This window comes from Haliotis cracherodii, unplaced genomic scaffold (assembly GCF_022045235.1).
Source record: "Haliotis cracherodii isolate W230 unplaced genomic scaffold, xgHalCrac1.p SCAF_10, whole genome shotgun sequence".
Lineage (NCBI taxonomy): Eukaryota > Metazoa > Mollusca > Gastropoda > Lepetellida > Haliotidae > Haliotis > Haliotis cracherodii.
In genome coordinates, this window is record NW_027266265.1 from 36,437,659 (window position 1) to 36,460,119 (window position 22,461).

The following is a 22,461-nucleotide window of genomic DNA, read 5'->3' on the forward strand; positions in this document are numbered from 1 at the left end:
AGTGTCATCTTCATAGAAACAGGCATTTAATCTTAATTATTGAATAAAAATCCAACAATCAGTCCAGCCAAATGCAGCTACGACACTTGAAACCCATTTTGTTCCAAGTTCAATATTACACTGTTTCCTAAAGTGTTCATGAAAGCATATTACAAATTACTTGCAAGGTAAATCAGAATTAATTGACTCTTGGTTTTGTTCAACTTGAATAGCTGAAACGTAATTAGAATAACAGATAATTAATTGATTGTGATCGATCAGTGGAACTTGACGAATGCAGACATGACAACAGGCATGGTTACTGAAACTGTCTTGCTAGTTCTGTGTTAGAATCTGTAGAAACTCCTTTGTTTGTTTGTTTGTTTGTTTGTTTGTTTGTTTGTTTGTTTGTTTGTTTGTTTGTTTGTTGGTTGGTTGGTTGGTTGGTTGGTTGGTTGGTTGGTTGGTTAACGCTGCAATCAGCACTATTCCAGCTATATGTTCGCGTTCTGTAAATAATCAAGATATCATGAGCATCGATACACGCAATGGGTATACGATGACTTGCATCAACCAAGTCCACGAACCTGACCACCCGACCCCATTAGTTGCCTCTTACAACAAGCAGAGTTGCCTCTTACAACAAGCAGAGTTGCCTCTTATGACTAGCAGGGGTTGCTGAAGACCTATTCTAACCCGGATCTCCACTAGTCCGTTTTGTATGCCATCAGACTGGCTTCATAAGACAACCCGAACAAAACCCTTTTCAAGTTCTTGTTCAGTCAAACATCTTTTTTGTTGCTCCAGGGGTATAGTTCTGACAAGGTCGAGAAGCAGTGACCTAAGAATTCATGGAATTAATTTTGGAAAGCTGTGGCAGTAAAAGGTGAAAATATAGGGTCTCTGGCTGTTGGAGGTTTGCTGAGATAGAATTTGACCCCTTTTACTTGATCTTCTTTTAACATTAGGGTTATGGCAGAGGCTAGATTGCAGTGTACCTTCTGCCTTTTTGGTAAGGGATGTGCACAAGTCCTTCCTATATAACGGTGACGAAGTTTTTCAGCCACTCTTTTTAGCCGTCTTGCTAATATGGTGGGGAAATGCCACCACACAATGGCTTTTAATAAATACATACATAAGTAAATATAATTTTGAGTTACCAAAGTTCATGAATAATACCATGTTTGTTGATGTGGCCTTGATGGATGCAACTGATGAGGTTACTGAACGCCGTTATGGAACTTCCATGTTGAAATACTGTTATATATTGCTGACAGGTATGTAGTATAATGTAAGGGTTCCAGGGACTTCTTGACATCCGTGCTTTATTTCAAACACTGCATGTTTCTAATGTTCCGTGTTTCAGTTCAGAAGTCGAGTGAGAACACAGGCTTGTTGTGCCAGCTGCTGCACACCCTGACGGGAGGCTGGACCACGACTCTGTGTGACGAGGCCACGCCACCAGGTAGCAATCATCTCCCCAAGGCAAGGGAGTTAACTGACTATAAAAGTCCAGTTCTCCTTGCTGTCTAGACTAAAATTTCTGGGCTCGTTTGTAGTGCCGCCAGTGCCTGTTATGATCAGATTCCATCTCTCATATCACTTGCATTTGCTAACAAAATGGCCGCGCCCAGTCAAGACGATCTGATCGATAATCAAAATCTATATTGTGATGAAAAGAGTAGATTGAAAGTTGCATGATCTTAAATATATGTGCGCATATGTGAAGTCGAATCATGTTTCAATCATCGTTAAGTCATTATGCATGCACTTGGCTGGAGCATATAAAGTGCGATGCAGATTTGCTTTGGGAATCTATTTGGAAAACACTGTGGGACAAGTGTAGTGACAAGTCATAGTCAAATCAGTTTAAGGGCACAGCACAGAGAGATGGTTACCACAGCTAGAAGTAAACCATCACTGTCATTCTTTGTGATGATGATGATGATGATGATGATGGGAAATCTCTGGAATCCAAGGATAGCCTGACATTTACTGAAGTTTTATTTACAGATGTCATTGTAGTAGCATACTCAGAAAAGGTCTATTAAGTTTGGAGTCAAACTCTTTATTGTACTGGCATTTAAAGAGGATTCTAACATGATTTTGAAAATAGTTAATTCTGATTGGTCAATCAGAGGTTTCAAATGACAATAACCACTCAGATTGAAAAAGCTAGTTTTATGTCTGGATCACTGCAGAAAATAATATTTATAGACAAGAACTTTTTTCTCAATCATTGTCTGAAGGCATTGAATAATTGAATAGCACTATGTTCACTTTTACACTATCAATGTACAGTAAACTACTGTTATAATGAACACACTTATAACGAACTGACCGATATAAAAAACTTATTTTTAGTCCCGGCCATTTGTTGTATATATGCTGTGTATATGCTTATAACGAACTACGGTTATAACGAACTAAAATTAGTGGTCCCTTTGAGTTCGTTATAACTGTAGATTACTGTATATTGATGTAAAAAAAGCATCAATGTTTGGCTACATGCTGCAGCATGCTTCGTTTGAAGACTATTGTTGGCGTTGTCATAATGACTGCAAATCGACAACCTTCTCTAAACATTAGCTCAAGCCGTGTTGATTCACTCTGTTGTCTCTGCTATAGAATCAAAGTGTTGTTTTATATCTGCAGACTCGCAGACTCTTTCCTGGGAGGCGAAGGAAGGTCGGATGTTTGCCTTCGAGGTCATCTGCAGTTTCCTCATCAAGAATCACATCAGGAAGATGTTTTCAAGGCGGAAACCAAGCAAGGTGGAGAGTGATGCACAAACACCTGAGCCCAGGGTCAATCACCACAGGTAGAAGCATGTCCCAATGTCATCATGCATGCTGACAAGTGGTTATTTCTCATATAAACACTTACCGTAATCGACGTAATAAGCGCCCTGGGCGCTCTCAAAATTAGAAATAGGCGGCTCTTATTAGAATGGTATTTTGGTTAAAAACTTAAAGATAAATTTCGTGGTTTATGCTGACAGCCTGAAATGTTTATATACGACAGATATATTTTTCCAAATTTAATTGCCCATAATTAAGGGTGCATGTAACACACGAGTGCGTAATAAATAAGTCTTTTGTACATTGATCCTTTGAAAGGGGTGCTAATTGGGATTGACCACAAGCCAATATATTGATAAATATCGCTGTGGGCGCTTATTAGAGCGGGGCGCTTATTACATCGAATACGGTCTGATGATGCAAAAGAATGTTATACAGTTCCTAACTGCGGATTCTTGGTTAGAATAGAAGGCAACAAAATGGATTGGGCTGTCAGCCCCTTCCTGCATGGGACATGCTCGCAATATCAATCACTGGTTTGCCTGGCCCAGACTTGATTATGCTTCTAAGTGGATTGCGTGGACCATCCTACATGGTACATGCTCATAATATCAATCATTGGTTTTCCTGGCACAGACTTTATTATGCTGCTAAGTGGATTGGGTGGACCATCCTACATGGGATGTGCTCACAATATCAATCACTGGTTTGCTTGGCCCAGGCTTAATTATGCTGCTAAGTGGACTGGGTGGTCAGGCCCAACCTACATGGGATGTTGCTCACTATATCAATCACTGGTTTGCCTGGCCCAGACTTAAATATGCTGCTAATTGGATTGGGCGGTCAGGCCCAACCTACATGGGACGTTGCTCTTAATATCACTCACTGGTTGCCAGGCCTAGGCTTAATTATGCTGCTAAGTGGATCCTGGTAGGACAAGATAGTTTTGTGAATGTAAACCATTCATCCTGGGTTGCATACTCCCTAGGGAGCTGAGAATGTTATTTGAGTGCACACTTATCAAGGTAATAATGCTATTGGCATGAATTCGGTTCAACATTCATGCACATGTTTTCAAAAGTGGAATGTTTGAGTGTCAATTCTTCCAGTGACCGTGTATCTATTCCCGTGGAAGGAGGAAACATGGCCCCCCCGCAACTCCAGGTCAAGACGGCCACCAATCAGGAGTCTCCAAGCTTTTCTGTCATAGCTACTCTGAGACTGCACAGCAAAACAGAGGGACAGGTTAGTGAGAGAACATAGACTAGCTTAAACTGTTTTTGGAATCTTCACTGTTTAGCTCACCTGAATGGGTGAAACTACAAGACATATTATGAAGTGGAAATCTTGCAAGAATGATCCCAGCTGTGGTGTCTCTGAAATGTGCTTACATAATCCTGATCCAATTTAAAACATGGCAGTCAATATTTCTTCGTAATTCAGGTGAGCTACAGAGCCTTGTATATTTAGTTCTTGAACCGTCACTAAGCAGCCACCGCCTCTGAGAGGGTCTAGATAAATCCTGTTGTCAGTTTAAATCTCATGCTCACTCACTCACTCACTCACTCATAACAGTGCCTAAAATCATGAAAGTGTGAAGTTTTACACGAAATACGGCTTTTCCATTGGATGAGAGGTCGGTTACATGACCCCAAAACTGAGGTTTGTAATTGTATGAATGACGCATTTTGACGTTGAAATGACATAAACACTGATGGACGACTTCCACATTCCTGGGAAAACCCCTTGGAATTCCCTAGAATGAATAAAAATGTCGTCTCTCATCATTTAGACCCTTTAATCTTGAACTTAGCATTTCAGCTAGGATATACAGGATATATTTAGGATAAGTCAGGGAGTTCGATTACAATGTTCATACAGCTAGGTCCTTGCTCTTTGAAGGTTCATGCTCCAATGAACTCACACAAAGTGAAAGTCAATTCTTAAATACTGTGAATCTTGATATTAACTCGAGATTGAATTGTGAAAAATGAAAAATGCAGGTGTCTTTGCTCTTTGCAACTGCATCAAAGGCTGACACGAGCCAGCTTGCACGTATTGTTTAAGCTGAAGTACTCTACTCAGCGCTAATAAGCGGTGCTATTTGGTGTGTGATTGGATTAATGTAAGGTTGGAATAAAGTGAGGATTCTCCTGTAAACCTGACAGAGGACATTTTGTTTAGATATAAATCCACTGATGCTTGAGAGGAGGGGGTGTCGCATTCATATTGAGTCAAATTTTTGGCTAGGGGTCAGCGGTCGCATTCTTTTGGAGACGCATTAATTTCATGTTTGAGAGTAGCTGCTGTGTATCTGACCTGCCATCCCCGTGTTGTAGATTGGGACTTCCGATGTGATCCCCGACAAGTTCCCTTGTGCCCTGCATGGAGCTGGAGAGTAAGTTCCCCGTCTCGGGACTCAGGCAGAATGGGGCCCCTTGTGGGTAATAAGAGCTGATCCCTTGTGGAGTCCACGTTAGAATTGATCCGGAGAACCTATTCAGATCCCCAGCATGATTATATGGACTGGGTGGTCAAGCTCTGTGACTTCATTGAGTGTCGTTGTACGCTGTTGGCATGGGACTTTGCTCATAATATCAATCACTGGTTTGGTAATGCATGCACTCAGTTAAACATCTTGAAGCCATACAGCATTCTTGTTCAGAATTTCAGAAAATGATTTAGAATGAATGTAACGTGTCACATTAAAATCATAACTTTTTCCTCGCTTTGATCATGTTGATACCTCTCCGTCAAAATCTGAGAAACCCACCATTTCTGATTTCTGTATCTTGAAAATGAACACAAAGGGCAGGTCTGAATGGAAAAAAGTAAAGCCCAGGCTAAATGCACCATGGCATCTACATTATGAGGTTATCTCATGGTTCAGCTGACACAAAATTAGGTAGTGTTAGTCAGATCTTGATCAGAGAGAGAGATCTGAAGAGATTATGTTGTTTGAAACGGTGCTGCATTGTTTCTTGTTGTACAGGATTCCATCAAGTCCATTACTGGAAAAAGCACAAACCAAAGCACAAACCAAAGATTGTCCAAGTATACGTAAATTGTTTGTGACGATCCTGTACCAGACCATGGAGTGTTTAGCCGACAACCAGTGGGAGCTCCGTAGAATCGCTCAACAGGTAAAGTGTCTCCAAGGAATGGGTGGCGGAACGTAATGGTCAGGAGTTCATGGTGCTCCATGGTGGATCTAAAGGGAGGTTCTAGGGGAACCCCCCAGTTCATACTGAACGTGGTGCTTTTGGATGGCCCTGTGGTTAATGTGTTCACTCGTCAAACCAAAAACCCGGGTTTGATTCCTGACATGGGTACAATATGTAAAGCCCGTTTCTGGTGTTCCCTGCTGTGATATTGCTGGATTTGTTAAAAGCAGCCTGAAACAATACTCACTCACTCAATGCACTTGCATTGCAAAGATGTGTGAGGGTGTATATACCACCAAGTGAATTAACAATTTCGCAAATGAAGTATAAGCTGGAAGGTAATTTAAGGTACCAACGTTTACTACAATATCTGAAAAACTATCGGACCTACTCCAGTCAAAGTTGGTATGAGATTATTAAACAGTCATACATAACTTGATATTACATTTAAAGAATAAAAAATCTGTCTATTTAGCTATCACTATAATTCATCAACAACCAGACCTGTTCCTCACGAATTGAAGGAGCATTCATTGAAACAGCCATCTGCATAATGCTACCCCTGCATCACTGGGCCATATGACACAGTTGAACCAATCAACTCAACTCGAAAGGGTGCACAGGAATCATGCACGTTGAGACGCCCAACGCTAACACCGTTTTCGTGCGTGCGTAAACGTAATATCCAGTTATGTATGACTGTTTAATAATCTCATACCAACTTTGACTGGAGTAGGTCCAATAGTTTTTCAGATATTGTAGTAAACGTCGGTACGTTGAATTACCTTCCAGACTATAAGTATATATATGTTGTATCGAAACTTGACCTATGTGTGTGGGACTCCTGTTTAGGTATTGCCTTGTCTGGCAGAGGTGATCCGGTGGTTTGACTGTCACCTGGTACAACACATCTGGGACAAGCACCTGCATGTGGACACCTGTCTCAACACCTGCCTCGCCACCTACATGTGTGTGTTCCTCCTGAAGGAGAGCCTCTATCACTGTGTCCGCCTGGAGCCACTCCTTCAAGAGTCCTTGGAGTCTGTCAAGGTAGGCAGCATCAGCAGGGTTGAAATGACATTAGATAAGGCCACAGATCTGAGACAGGTTGATAAGCTACGTAAAGTTCTATCGGCTATTTAAGCCTGGGGCTGGTGGGGTAGGTGGTTTAAGCGTTTGCTTGATATGGTGAATGTCTGGATTTGATTTCCCACATGGTTCCAATGTCTATTTATGATGCTCCCTGCGGTGATATTGCTGTGATATTTATTTACTCACTCACTCACTCACTCACTCACTCACTCAATCACTCACGCAAGTTTACTCACTCACGCACGCTCGCTCGCTCACTCACTCACTCACTCACTCACCAAACGCCTACTCAGTCACTCAGAAAGATTCTTGGGGTTGGTAAAGTATCCATTATTGTTGTGTGTTAAGATCCAGGGTAGAATAGGTCTTCAGCAACCCATGCTTGCCGTAAAAGGCGAATAACAGAATCGCTTGATCAGGCTAGCTGACTTGGTTGATGCATGTCATCGTATCCTAATTGCGCAAATCAATGCGCATGCTATTAATCAATGGATTGTCTGGTCCAGACTTTACAGACCGCTGTCATATAGCTGGAATATTGCTGCATTGGGCGTTAAACAACAAACAAACATACATACATACTGGCTAGTGTATTCTCCTTGTCACACAGACTGCAGAGTTGACAGCTTCCGTCAGGATAATACTGGAGTGTGTCAAGCTGAACACAGCACGCTATCTGCCGGTCGCTGACCTCCTGCTCAAGAGGCCGTGTTTTGACAGACTGTCCGTGACCTCTGCTGAAGTGGTCATCATGGCTCATCGACTGTTTGATATGGAGGCAAATCAGGTCAGTTGGCCATGTGGCACGGTTGGAACATTGACCAAACGTGATGGTGTTCTTTTCTCAAAGTATGTGCTTTTGTTGGATTGGATTGAGATGATGCCAGGGTAGAAGTGGTTGAGGAGGTGAAATTGAGTTTATTGTTGTGTTAAAGATTATTGCACTTATATAGCGATGTGCATGTGTGTGTGCGTCTGTGTGTGTCTGTGTGGGTGTGGGTGTGGGTGTGTGTGTTGGTTGGTTGTTTTGTTTGTTTGTTGTTTAACGCCGCACTCAGCAATATTCCAGCTATATGACGGCGGTCTGTAAATAATCGAGTATGGACCAGACAATCCAGTGATTGACAACATGAGCATTGATCAATGCAATTGGGATCGATGACATGCATCAACCAAGTCAGCGAGCCTGACCACCCGATCCCATTAGTCGCCTCTTACGACAAGCATATTCGCCTTTTACGGCAAGCATGGGTTGCTGAAGACCTATTCTACCCGGGATCTTCACGGGTCAGGTGTGTGTTGGTGTTGGTGTGTGTGTGTGTGTGTGTGTGCGTGTGCGTGTGGGTGTGCGTGTGCGTGTGCGCGTGTGCACGTGTGCGTGTGTGTTTGTGTTTGTGTGGGTGTGGGTGTGGGTGTGGGTGGGGCTGCCCCAGACGAACGCCAGTTTTATGGTGCTAGCCCCACAAATACAATGCCACAATTTATGAAATCCCCCACCCGGGAGGGGAGTTCCTCATAGTATCAATCACTGGTTTATTTGGCCTAGAATTGATTATGTATATGCTGGAATATTGATGACCGCAATCTTGAACAACAAACCCTTCATTACAATAACAGATTCAAGAAACAACGATTGGTGGGTCAGTCTCTCACTCTGTTGGTTGGGACATGTGTAATGTCGTGTGTATGTTTTGGCAATCACTTGTACTGTGAGTGAATGATATCTCATGCCTCAGTCCGTAATATCCCAGCTGTGTTGTGGTCTGTGAGTAATCAAGGCTTGGACAGCTTAAACCAGTGGTTGATACCATGAGCAATGATTCACATCATCGGATGACACAATGTTAAATCCAGTGTTTTATGTGATACCCAATCTTATTTATGACAGAAACAGAGTCAGTGCTCGGCTGTGCTGAGTTTCTGGAGGAGCGTGTTTGTGTTCGCCCACCCCGGTAGTCGGATCACGCGGCACATGCTGGAGCCCCCGGCCAGGCCGTTCACGTCCCCTTACGAAGGATACCTCAGGTAGGCCGTTCATATCACCTTACGAAGGATACCTCAGGTAGGCCATTCATGTCCCCTTATGAAGGATACCTCAGGTAGGCCATTCATATCACCTTACGAAGGATACCTCAGGTAGGCCGTTCACGTCCCCTTACGAAGAATACCTCAGGTAGGCCGTTCACGTCCCCTTACGAAGGATACCTCTGGTAGGCCGTTCATGTCCCCTTACGAAGGATACCTCAGGTAGGCCGTTCACGTCCCCTTACAAAGGATACCTCAGGTAGGCAGTTCACATCCCCTTACGAAGGACACCTCGGGTAGACCGTTCACGTCCCCTTACAAAGGATACCCCAGGTAGGCCGTTCACATCACCTTATGAAGGATACCTCAGGTAGGCCGTTAACGTCCCCTTACGAAGGACACCTCAGGTAGGCCGTTTACATCACCTTACGAAGGATACCCCAGGTTGGCTGTTCACGTCCCCTTACGAAGGATACCTCAGGTAGGCTGTTCACGTCACCTTACGAAGGACACCCCAGGTAGGCCATTCAGGTCCCCTTATGAAGGACACCCCAGGTAGGCCATTCAGGTCCCCTTATGAAGGACACCTCAGGTAGGCTGTTCACGTCACCTTACAAAGGACACCCCAGGTAGGCCATTCAGGTCCCCTTATGAAGGACACCCCAGGTAGGCCATTTACGTCCTCTTACGAAGGACACCTCAGGTAGGCCGTTCACATCCCCTTATGAAGGATACCTCAGGTAGGCCGTTCATGTCCCCTTACGAAGGATACCTCAGGTAGGCCGTTCACATCCCCTTACGAAGGACACCTCAGGTAGACCGTTCATGTCCCCTTACAAAGGATACCCCAGGTAGGCCGTTCACATCACCTTATGAAGGATACCTCAGGTAGGCCGTTAAAGTCCCCTTACGAAGGACACCTCAGGTAGGCCGTTTACATCACCTTACGAAGGACACCTCAGGTAGGCTGTTCACGTCACCTTACGAAGGACACCCCAGGTAGGCCATTCAGGTCCCCTTATGAAGGACACCTCAGGTAGGCCATTCACATCACCTTACGAAGGACACCTCAGCCAGGCCGTTCACGTCACCTTACAAAGGACACCCCAGGTAGGCCATTCAGGTCCCCTTATGAAGGACACCTCAGGTAGGCTGTTCACGTCACCTTACAAAGGACACCCCAGGTAGGCCATTCAGGTCCCCTTATGAAGGACACCTCAGGTAGGCCATTCACGTCACCTTACGAAGGACACCTCAGCCAGGCCGTTCACGTCCCCTTATGAAGGATACCTCAGGTAGGCCGTTCATATCCCCTTACGAAGGATACCTCAGGTAGGCCGTTCACATCCCCTTACGAAGGATACCTCAGGTAGGCCGTTCACATCCCCTTTTGAAGGACACTTCAGGTAGGCCATTCAAGTCCCCTTATGAAGGATACCTCAGGTGGGCCGTTCACATCCCCTTTTGAAGGACACCTCAGGTAGGCCATTCAAGTCCCCTTATGAAGGATACCTCAGGTGGGCCGTTCACATCCCTTTATGAAGGATACCTCAGGTAGGCCGTTCACGTCACCTTATGAAGGATATCTCAGGTAGGCCTTTCACGTCCCCTTACAAAGGATACCTCAGGTAGGCCGTTCACATCCCCTTTTGAAGGACACCTCAGGTAGGCCATTCAGGTCCCCTTATGAAGGATACCTCAGGTGGGCCGTTCACATCCCCTTATGAAGGATACCTCAGGTAGGCTGTTCACGTCCCCTTACGAAGGATACCTCAGGTAGGCCGTTCACGTCACCTTATGAAGGATACCTCAGGTAGGCCTTTCACGTCCCCTTACAAAGGACACCTCAGGTAGACCCTTCACGTCCCCTTACGAAGGATACCTTAGGTCGGCTGTTCACGTCACCTTATGAAGGATACCTCAGGTAGGCCATTCACGTCACCTTATGAAGGATACCTCATGTGGGCCGTTCACGTCACCTTACGAAGGATACCTCAGGTAGGCTGTTCATGTCACCTTATGAAGGATACCTCAGGTAGGCCATTCACGTCACCTTACGAAGGATACCTCATGTGGGCCGTTCACGTCACCTTACGAAGGATACCTCAGGTAGGCTGTTCATGTCACCTTATGAAGGATACCTCAGGTAGGCCATTCACGTCACCTTACGAAGGATACCTCATGTGGGCCGTTCACGTCACCTTACGAAGGATACCTCAGGTAGGCTGTTCACGTCACCTTATGAAGGATACCTCAGGTGGGCCATTCACATCACCTTACGAAGGATACCTCATGTGGGCCGTTCACGTCACCTTACGAAGGATACCTCAGGTAGGCTGTTCACGTCACCTTACGAAGGATACCTCAGGTAGGCCATTCACATCACCTTACGAAGGATACCTCATGTGGGCCGTTCACGTCACCTTACGAAGGATACCTCAGATAGACCGTTCACGTCCCCTTACGAAGGATACCTCAGGTGGGCCATTCATGTCACCTTACGAAGGATACCTCAGGTAGGCCATTTTTTAGATATTACTTTGAATTTCTAACATGCAGAAAACTTTTTACATTTGCAGCACACAAGAGCTTTCAAGTTGCCTGTTGTAAAATGAGATTTTGAAATTAAAGCGACCTCATTGATGTTTTAACTTTAGACTCTGATTCTCATTGACAGATAAACTTGAAGTGTGAAGAACACATTTCCAATGCACAACAGGTCAAGTTAATACTAAACAAAGTACTAGCAGACATCCTTAAATGATACCACTTTGAAATGTATTTGTCAGTTACCAATCTGGTATAGTTGTTTCAAATATTTTAAAGTAATTCTGATATTTTCCCAACAGTTGTTGCTTGGTGAAGCCTGAGGGAGACAGTCAATGTGGACGACAGGTAATGCCAACCTGAGTGAGTGAGTGAGTGAGTGAGTGAGTGACAGTCAATGTGCACGACAGATAATGCCATCCTGAGTGAGTGAGTGAGTGAGTGAGTGAGTGAGTGAGTGACAGTCAATGTGCACGACAGATAATGCCAACCTGAGTGAGTGAGTGAGTGAGTGACAGTCAATGTGCACAACAGGTAATGCCATGCTGAGTGAGTGAGTGACAGTCAATGTGCACAACAGGTAATGCCATCCTGAGTGAGTGAGTGACAGTCAATGTGCACAACAGGTAATGCCATCCTGAGTGAGTGAGTGAGTGAGTGAGTGACAGTCAATGTGCACAACAGGTAATGCCATCCTGAGTGAGTGAGTGAGTGAGTGAGTGACAGTCAATGTGCACAACAGATAATGCCATCTTGAGTGAGTGAGTGAGTGACAGTCAATGTGCACAACAGGTAATGCCATGCTGAGTGAGTGAGTGACAGTCAATGTGCACGCCAGATAATGCCAACCTGAGTGAGTGAGTGAGTGAGTGAGTGAGTGAGTGACAGTCAATGTGCACAACAGGTAATGCCATGCTGAGTGTGTGAGTGACAGTCAATGTGCACGACAGGTAATGCCATCCTGAGTGAGTGAGTGAGTGAGTGAGTGAGTGACAGTCAATGTGCACAACAGGTAATGCCATGCTGAGTGAGTGAGTGACAGTCAATGTGCACGACAGGTAATGCCATCCTGAGTGAGTGAGTGAGTGAGTGACAGTCAATGTGCACAACAGGTAATGCCATCCTGAGTGAGTGAGTGACAGTCAATGTGCACAACAGGTAATGCCATGCTGAGTGAGTGAGTGACAGTCAATGTGCACAACAGGTAATGCCACCCTGAGTGAGTGAGTGAGTGAGTGAGTGACAGTCAATGTGCACGACAGGTAATGCCATCCTGAGTGAGTGAGTGAGTGAGTGAGTGACAGTCAATGTGCACAACAGGTAATGCCATGCTGAGTGAGTGAGTGACAGTCAATGTGCACGACAGGTAATGCCATCCTGAGTGAGTGAGTGACAGTCAATGTGCACAACAGGTAATGCCATGCTGAGTGAGTGAGTGACAGTCAATGTGCACAACAGGTAATGCCATCCTGAGTGAGTGAGTGAGTGAGTGACAGTCAATGTGCACTACAGGTAATGCCATCCTGAGTGAGTGAGTGAGTGAGTGACAGTCAATGTGCACAACAGGTAATGCCATGCTGAGTGAGTGAGTGACAGTCAATGTGCACTACAGGTAATGCCATCCTGAGTGAGTGAGTGAGTGAGTGACAGTCAATGTGCACAACAGGTAATGCCATCCTGAGTGAGTGAGTGAGTGAGTGACAGTCAATGTGCACAACAGGTAATGCCATGCTGAGTGAGTGAGTGAGTGAGTGACAGTCAATGTGCACAACAGGTAATGCCATCCTGAGTGAGTGAGTGAGTGAGTGAGTGACAGTCAATGTGCACGACAGATAATGCCATCCTGAGTGAGTGAGTGAGTGAGTGAGTGACAGTCAATGTGCACGACAGATAATGCCAACCTGAGTGAGTGAGTGAGTGAGTGACAGTCAATGTGCACAACAGGTAATGCCATGCTGAGTGAGTGAGTGACAGTCAATGTGCACAACAGGTAATGCCATCCTGAGTGAGTGAGTGAGTGACAGTCAATGTGCACAACAGGTAATGCCATCCTGAGTGAGTGAGTGAGTGAGTGAGTGACAGTCAATGTGCACAACAGGTAATGCCATCCTGAGTGAGTGAGTGAGTGACAGTCAATGTGCACAACAGATAATGCCATCTTGAGTGAGTGAGTGAGTGACAGTCAATGTGCACAACAGGTAATGCCATGCTGAGTGAGTGAGTGACAGTCAATGTGCACGCCAGATAATGCCAACCTGAGTGAGTGAGTGAGTGAGTGAGTGAGTGACAGTCAATGTGCACAACAGGTAATGCCATGCTGAGTGTGTGAGTGACAGTCAATGTGCACGACAGGTAATGCCATCCTGAGTGAGTGAGTGAGTGAGTGAGTGAGTGACAGTCAATGTGCACAACAGGTAATGCCATGCTGAGTGAGTGAGTGACAGTCAATGTGCACGACAGGTCATGCCATCCTGAGTGAGTGAGTGAGTGAGTGACAGTCAATGTGCACAACAGGTAATGCCATCCTGAGTGAGTGAGTGACAGTCAATGTGCACAACAGGTAATGCCATGCTGAGTGAGTGAGTGACAGTCAATGTGCACTACAGGTAATGCCATCCTGAGTGAGTGAGTGAGTGAGTGAGTGACAGTCAATGTGCACGACAGGTAATGCCATCCTGAGTGAGTGAGTGAGTGAGTGACAGTCAATGTGCACAACAGGTAATGCCATGCTGAGTGAGTGAGTGAGTGAGTGACAGTCAATGTGCACAACAGGTAATGCCATCCTGAGTGAGTGAGTGAGTGAGTGAGTGACAGTCAATGTGCACAACATGTAATGCCATGCTGAGTGAGTGAGTGAGTGAGTGACAGTCAATGTGCACGACAGGTAATGCCATCCATCCTGAGTGAGTGAGTGAGTGAGTGAGTGACAGTCAATGTGCACAACAGGTAATGCCATGCTGAGTGAGTGAGTGACAGTCAATGTGCACGACAGGTAATGCCATCCTGAGTGAGTGAGTGAGTGAGTGAGTGAGTGACAGTCAATGTGCACAGTATGATTTTATGCCGCTTTTAGCAATATTCCAGCAATATCACGGCAGTGGGACACCAGAAATTGGCATTTAGAGGAAGGAAGAGAATATATGGATGTCAACTTCTTTATTTTGAGGAACACAACGTTTCAGGTCTAGTTTGTTGACTAATTATAATTTAGTCCTGGCTTCCAGTTGTCCATAACTATCTGTGCTAATCACTGTAAAGTGTTGGCTATTGCTGATCACCTATTAGCGGCAATTATCTGTTGGCTTCCCTTGTTAAGCGTCCACGTTTTATTGTCTTTTTACTTTTGTTCTTACAGGTACATATTTATGCTCTCTGCCTCGTAGCATTCATTCACCTGATGAAGGAGGAAGCATGTACTCTGAAATGTTGTGTTCCTCATCATAAAGAAGTTGACATCCATAAATTCTCTTCCTTAAATCAAATTTGCTGGGACTTGCAACTAGCCTAGGTCAATACCCCTTTAAGCCTGTTTGAACTGACTGAAAAGTTATCTTATCGTTTCTCTGTGCACATTTTAGGTTGAGAAGGTGTTTGTGAAGACTGTGTGCTGTCACCTTCAGTATTACCTGAGTTGTCTCCCCTGGACGACAGTAGCTGCTTACCTCCCCCTGGTTATGTACAATATTGGACTCATCGTTGATGATACTCGTATCTGCAAAGCATTGTTACGATGGTGAGTCTCAGTTGTGTTGAGAAAGTTGGTTCATGCTGTGTTCCTGTTTTCTCTGTTTTTACTGAAAAAAATAATTTTCCCTTAAGTTTGACCCCCCAAAATAACTTGTTCACTGGACATGCCACATGTTCTAAAAAATAATCTGTTTTGAGTACAAAATAGATATCGTTTTGACCCTCCTTTCAGAGAAAACAAGTGTATGTATTGAATCACTGACTGAAAAAATGTTCTTTCTCAGACAAAATCTCAGTCCACGAGAGTGAGTGAGTGAGTTGGGTTTAACACCTCTTTTAACAGTATTCCAGTTCTATCGCGGCATGCCAGCTTCATGTGGGAGGAAAACCCGAAGTGATGCAGGTCTCAGACGTTTACCACTTTGGTGAAACCCTGAAGCACGGGTATGGTGCTGACAAACCTAGAAACCTAATCGGGGCGAACCGGGATTCGAACCCACAATCATAGGTTTCTGGCGTGCCAAAGGGATCCGTGAAGATCGGTAAAAAAGGTCTTCAGCAACCCATGCTTGTCGTAAAAGGCTACTATGCTTGTCATAAAAGGCGACTAACGGGTTCGGGTGGTCAGGTTTGCTGACGTGGAAGATGCATGTCATTGGTCCCAATTGCGTGGACCGATGCTCATAATGTCAATCACTGGATTGTCTGGTCAAGACTTGATTATTTACAGACTGCCGTCATATAGCTGGAATATTGCTGAGTGCGGTGTTAAACAACAAACAAACAAAACAAAGCATTTAAAGTGAGGAGCCACGTGTGTCTTTTGGGTTGATAACCTTGACACAATTCTTTTCCCAACATTTGAGAATTTTTTTTTTATGTTATGTGTAAGAAAACATACCAAAGTGTTTTTATCTTTACCTTGAATATTAGCTTCAAATCATTTTTTGTGGCTGACTAAATTTTAACCTTGACACTTGACCTGCAGTGTGAGCAGTCAGAGTTCCAGTGTGGTGAACAACCTTTTGAGGGAGGAGTCATCCGACCGCCAGTCCTGCCTCAGGTGCATCTACTACTGTCTGAGAGAGGCTGCGGGTATAGTTACCATGAAGGTGAGACATGTAGGTCCGTCAGTGTCTGCTACTGTCTGAGAGAGACTGGTGTAGGTGAGACATGTAGGTCTGTCAGTATCTACTGCTGTCTGAGAGAGCCTGGTGTAGGTGAGACATGTAGGTCCATCAGTGTCTGCTACTGTCTGAGAGAGACTGGTGTAGGTGAGACATGTAGGTCCGTCAGTGTCTGCTACTGTCTGATATAGGCTGGTGTAGGTGAGACATGTAGGTCCGTCAGTGTCTGCTACTGTCTGATATAGGCTGGTGTAGGTGAGACATGTAGGTCCGTCAGTGTCTGCTACTGTCTGAGAGAGACTGGTGTAGGTGAGACATGTAGGTCCGTCAGTGTCTCCTACTGTCTGATATAGGCTGGTGTAGGTGAGACATATATGTCCGTCAGTGTCTGCTACTGTCTGAGAGAGACTGGTGTAGGTGAGACATGTAGGTCTGTCAGTATCTGCTACTGTCTGAGGGAGACTGGTGTAGGTGAGACATGTAGGTCCGTCAGTGTCTGCTACTGTCTGATATAGGCTGGTGTAGGTGAGACATGTAGGTCCGTCAGTATCTGCTACTGTGTGAGAGAGACTCGTGTAGGTGAGACATGTAGGTGAGACATGTAGGTCCATCAGTATCTGCTACTGTCTGATATAGGCTGGTGTAGGTGAGACATGTAGGTCCGTCAGTATCTGCTGCTGTCTGATATAGGCTGGTGTAGGTGAGACATGTAGGTCCGTCAGTATCTACTGCTGTCTGATATAGGCTGGTGTAGGTGAGACATGTAGGTCCGTCAGTATCTGCTACTGTCTGATATAGGCTAGTGTAGGTGAGACATGTAGGTCCGTCAGTATCTACTGCTGTCTGATATAGGCTGGTGTAGGTGAGACATGTAGGTCCGTCAGTATCTGCTACTGTCTGAGAGAGACTTGTGTAGGTGAGACATGTAGGTCCATCAGTATCTGCTACTGTGTGAGAGAGGCTGGTTTAGGTGAGACATATATGTCCGTCAGTATCTGCTACTGTCTGATATAGGCTGGTGTAGGTGAGACATGTAGGTCCGTCAGTATCTACTGCTGTCTGAGAGAGCCTGGTGTAGGTGAGACATGTAGGTCCATCAGTGTCTGCTACTGTCTGAGAGAGACTGGTGTAGGTGAGACATGTAGGTCCGTCAGTGTCTGCTACTGTCTGATATAGGCTGGTGTAGGTGAGACATGTAGGTCCGTCAGTGTCTGCTACTGTCTGATATAGGCTGGTGTAGGTGAGACATGTAGGTCCGTCAGTGTCTGCTACTGTCTGAGAGAGACTGGTGTAGGTGAGACATGTAGGTCCGTCAGTGTCTCCTACTGTCTGATATAGGCTGGTGTAGGTGAGACATATATGTCCGTCAGTGTCTGCTACTGTCTGAGAGAGACTGGTGTAGGTGAGACATGTAGGTCTGTCAGTATCTGCTACTGTCTGAGGGAGACTGGTGTAGGTGAGACATGTAGGTCCGTCAGTGTCTGCTACTGTCTGATATAGGCTGGTGTAGGTGAGACATGTAGGTCCGTCAGTATCTGCTACTGTGTGAGAGAGACTCGTGTAGGTGAGACATGTAGGTGAGACATGTAGGTCCATCAGTATCTGCTACTGTCTGATATAGGCTGGTGTAGGTGAGACATGTAGGTCCGTCAGTATCTGCTGCTGTCTGATATAGGCTGGTGTAGGTGAGACATGTAGGTCCGTCAGTATCTACTGCTGTCTGATATAGGCTGGTGTAGGTGAGACATGTAGGTCCGTCAGTATCTGCTACTGTCTGATATAGGCTAGTGTAGGTGAGACATGTAGGTCCGTCAGTATCTACTGCTGTCTGATATAGGCTGGTGTAGGTGAGACATGTAGGTCCGTCAGTATCTGCTACTGTCTGAGAGAGACTTGTGTAGGTGAGACATGTAGGTCCATCAGTATCTGCTACTGTGTGAGAGAGGCTGGTTTAGGTGAGACATATATGTCCGTCAGTATCTGCTACTGTCTGATATAGGCTGGTGTAGGTGAGACATGTAGGTCCGTCAGTATCTGCTACTGTCTGATATAGGCTGGTGTAGGTGAGACATGTAGATCGTCAGTATCTGCTACTGTCTGATATAGGCTGGTGTAGGTGAGACATGTAGGTCCGTAAGTGTCTGCTACTGTCTGATATAGGCTGGTGTAGGTGAGACATGTAGGTTCGTCAGTATCTGCTACTGTCTGAGAGAGGCTGGTGTAGGTGAGACATGTAGGTCCGTCAGTGTCTGCTACTGTCTGATATAGGCTGGTGTAGGTGAGACATGTAGGTCCGTCAGTATCTGCTACTGTCTGAGAGAGGCTGGTGAAGGTGAGACATGTAGGTCTGTCAGTATCTGCTACTGTCTGAGAGAGACTGGTGTAGGTGAGACATGTAGGTCCGTCAGTGTCTGCTACTGTCTGAGAGAGACTGGTGTAGGTGAGACATGTAGGTCCGTCAGTATCTGCTACTGTCTGAGAGAGGCTGGTGAAGGTGAGACATGTAGGTCTGTCAGTATCTGCTACTGTCTGAGAGAGACTGGTGTAGGTGAGACATGTAGGTCTCATCTGAGAGAGGCCAGGAAGTTTAGAAGCTTTGGTCTCAAATAAACTTTTTAACCAAATGTGACGAAAATTAAGAATTCCTTTCTTCAAAGTCCTGTGATGCTTTAGAGAATCTCACCCGAGTGTCTTTTGATATCAATGTCAATAAAAGTTTGAAAAAAACAAACAAGGAATTATTTTGCAGCCACCATATTATCAGTATAAGACATTGACATCAGTAATGACCTGTGATCCTCTCTCATTGACAGAGCCTGGACACTCAGCTGCTGCAGAAGGTTCTCAACATATACCTCAGCTTGTGCCGCGCCATCAACCCAACAAGGCACCTCCAGATGATCTTCAGGGGCCTCTGTGGCCGCATCAGTAAGGTAAGGCATCAGCCACACCAGACACCTCCAGATGATCTTCAGGGGCCTCTGTGGCCGGATCAGTAAGGTAAGCCATCAGCCGCACCTGACACCTCCAGATGATCTTCAGGGGACTCTGTGGACGCATCAGTAAGGTAAGCCGTCACCAGATACATCCAGATGATCTTCAGGGCCCTCTGTGGACGCATCAGTAAGGTAAGCCATCAGCCACACCAGACACCTCCAGATGATCTTCAGGGGACTCTGTGGATGCATCAGTAAGGTAAGCCATCACCAGACACCTACAGATGATCTTCAGGGCCCTCTGTGGACGCATCAGTAAGGTAAGCCATCAGCCACACCAGACACCTCCAGATGATCTTCAGGGGACTCTGTGGACGCATCAGTAAGGTAAGCCATCAGCCACACCAGACACCTCCAGATGATCTTCAGGGAACTCTGTGGACGCATCAGTAAGGTAAGCCATCACCAGACACCTCCAGATGATCTTCAGGGCCCTCTGTGGACGCATCAGTAAGGTAAGCCATCAGCCACAACAGACACCTCCAGATGATCTTCAGGGAACTCTGTGGACGCATCAGTAAGGTAAGCCATCAGCTCCACCTGACACCTCCAGATGATCTTCAGGGCCCTCTGTGGACGCATCAGTAAGGTAAGCCATCAGCCACACCAGACACCTCCAGATGATCTTCAGGGAACTCTGTGGACGCATCAGTAAGGTAAGCCATCAGCCACACCAGACACCTCCAGATGATCTTCAGGGCCCCTTCTGGATGCATCAGTAAGGTAAGCCATCAGCTCCACCAGACACCTCCAGATGATCTTCAGGGCCCCTTCTGGACGCATCAGTAAGGTAAGCCATCAGCTCCACCAGACACCTCCAGATGATCTTCAGGGCCCTTTCTGGACGCATCGGTAATTCAAGCCATCAGCCTCACCAGACACATCCAGATGATCTTCAGGGCCCTCTGTGGACGCATCAGTAAGGTAAGCCATCAGCCGCACCAGACACCTCCAGATGATCTTCAGGGGCCTCTGTGGCCAGATCAGTAAGATAAGCCATCATCCTCACCAGACACCTCCAGATGATCTTAAGGGGAACTATCAGCTTGCTTCTCGAACTTAATCAACAATTTTCATGATTCCACACCTGTTCCTTGTGCTCTTACCTTTACATAAGTACACCTGCCACTTGATCTGATGAACATACTGCCAAGATTTCCAGGGATAAGGCTCCCAACAATGTGGCCAAGATGTCATGTTTCTTTCACCAACACATGTTCTTTGTTCCAGTCTTCCAGCCTGCATGAAAGCCTGGACCTGTCTCCTCGCCCCGACCAGGATGTCTCCTTGTTGTGGCAGGAGTCACCGATGTTGCTGTGTGCTGAAGAGCCAATCAAGGCCGACCTAGAGGAGGAGGAAGATATATTTGCAGGTATACTTACCTCATCAAACGATGTATCACTTATTCAGGGATGTGTTCATACAAGTTTAGTTGTAAGTGTTTTGAGGTGAAAAGGGTTTTAACGTAAGATTATTGCACTTATATAGCAAAGTGTTTTTATTTGTTGAAAGCTGGGACTGGCAAAGATTAGCGGGGATTTTTACCCCTAGTTTCAAAAGCTAAGGGGAACACTGATAAATCGGTTAAAATCAAGGACTGGTCGGCTCATGGTCAGTATAGACCGCCTCCGTGGTCTTGTGGTAGAGCGTCCGCCCGGAGAGCGGAAGGTCCAGGGTTCGATCCCGGGCCGCGTCATACAAAAAGACGTTAAAAGATTGTACTTGTTGTTACCCTGTCTGGCGCTCGGCATTAAGGGGCTAAAACAAGGACTGGTCGGCTCGGAGTCAGTATACTGTGTCTGAGTGGGGTATTCGTGTTAAACTGCGGCATGGTATCTCAGTGAGCTAGCACTATAAATCGGCATCAGTCCGGACTAGTACAAGCAGCCACACACACACATACACGTGCATGCACGTCGCTATATAAGTGCAATAATCTTGGACGCGACGTTAAACCCAATTTCACCTCACCTCATGGTCAGTATACTGTGTCTAGTACAAACAGACATGGGCATACACACAGGCACATTGCTGTATAAGTGCAATAGGTCTGAACGCAATGTTGAAACCTATTTCATCTCAACTCACCTAATCAGTATGATACTTGAGTAATGACGTTTGAATACTTTTGTGTTTCAGGTGGTGACCTGCCAGCCTTCTACGCGGAATGCCTTTCACTGAATGTGAGCAATACAAGCGGTCAGTTGAGTCTGTCTGGGAGACAACGGACCGTGAGCACCCAGAGTGAGGGGGGTGAGGCACGGGAGACTGAAGGGGGTCAGGACAAAGGGGAGGAATCTGATGACTGGGACAGTTGGAGTGATGATGATCAGGTGAGCACCAAGATTGAGTGGGGAGGGTGAACGGGAACTTGTAATGAAGACAGGATGGTGAAGGGAGGAGGCTGGATGGTGAAGGGAGGAGACTGGGTGGTGAAGGGGAGACTGGGTGGTAAAGGGGAGACTTGGTGGTGAAGGGGAGGGGAGACTGGATGTTGAAGGGGAGACTGGGTGGTAAAGGGGAGACTGGGTGTTGAAGGGGAGGGGGAGACTGGGTGGTGAAGGGGAGGGAAGACTGGATGTTGAAGGGGAGACTGGATGGTGAAGGGGAGACTGGGTGTTGAAGGGGAGGGGGAGACTGGGTGGTAAAGGGGAGACTGGGTGTTGAAGGGGAGGGGGAGACTGGGTGGTGAAGGGGAGGGGAGACTGGATGTTGAAGGGGAGACTGGATGGTGAAGGGGAGACTGGGTGTTGAAAGGGAGGGGGAGACTGGATGTTGAAGGGGAGACTGGGTGGTGAAGGGGACTGGGTGTTGAAGGGAAGGGGGAGACTGGATGTTGAAGGGGATACAGGGTGGTGAAGGGGAGACTGGATGGTGAAGGCAAGACTGGATGGTGAAGGCAAGACTGGGTGGTGAAGGGGAGGGGGAGACTGGATGGTAAAGGGGGAGACTGGATGGTGAAGGGGGAGACTGGATGGTGAAGGCAAGCCTTGATGTGAAGGGGAGACTGGATGGTGAAGGCAAGACTGGATGGTGAAGGCAA

At 46.1% G+C, this 22,461-nt stretch overlaps 1 protein-coding gene across 1 annotated transcript in view; it reads left to right on the forward strand.

The window, feature by feature from the left end:
• The window catches only part of LOC139449995 (uncharacterized), a 35,365-nt gene that overhangs the window by 11,715 nt on the left and 1,189 nt on the right, over positions 1-22,461 (forward strand). The window contains exons 11-24 of the mRNA XM_071231608.1: positions 1,346-1,444; positions 2,635-2,800; positions 3,890-4,025; positions 5,120-5,178; positions 5,773-5,923; positions 6,797-6,994; positions 7,647-7,823; positions 8,925-9,061; positions 11,911-11,956; positions 15,187-15,341; positions 16,284-16,407; positions 19,236-19,355; positions 20,649-20,790; positions 21,558-21,751. Of these exons, the coding sequence (XP_071087709.1) occupies positions 1,346-1,444; positions 2,635-2,800; positions 3,890-4,025; positions 5,120-5,178; positions 5,773-5,923; positions 6,797-6,994; positions 7,647-7,823; positions 8,925-9,061; positions 11,911-11,956; positions 15,187-15,341; positions 16,284-16,407; positions 19,236-19,355; positions 20,649-20,790; positions 21,558-21,751 (1,904 nt within the window). The remainder of the gene's footprint in view (positions 1-1,345; positions 1,445-2,634; positions 2,801-3,889; positions 4,026-5,119; positions 5,179-5,772; positions 5,924-6,796; positions 6,995-7,646; positions 7,824-8,924; positions 9,062-11,910; positions 11,957-15,186; positions 15,342-16,283; positions 16,408-19,235; positions 19,356-20,648; positions 20,791-21,557; positions 21,752-22,461) is intronic.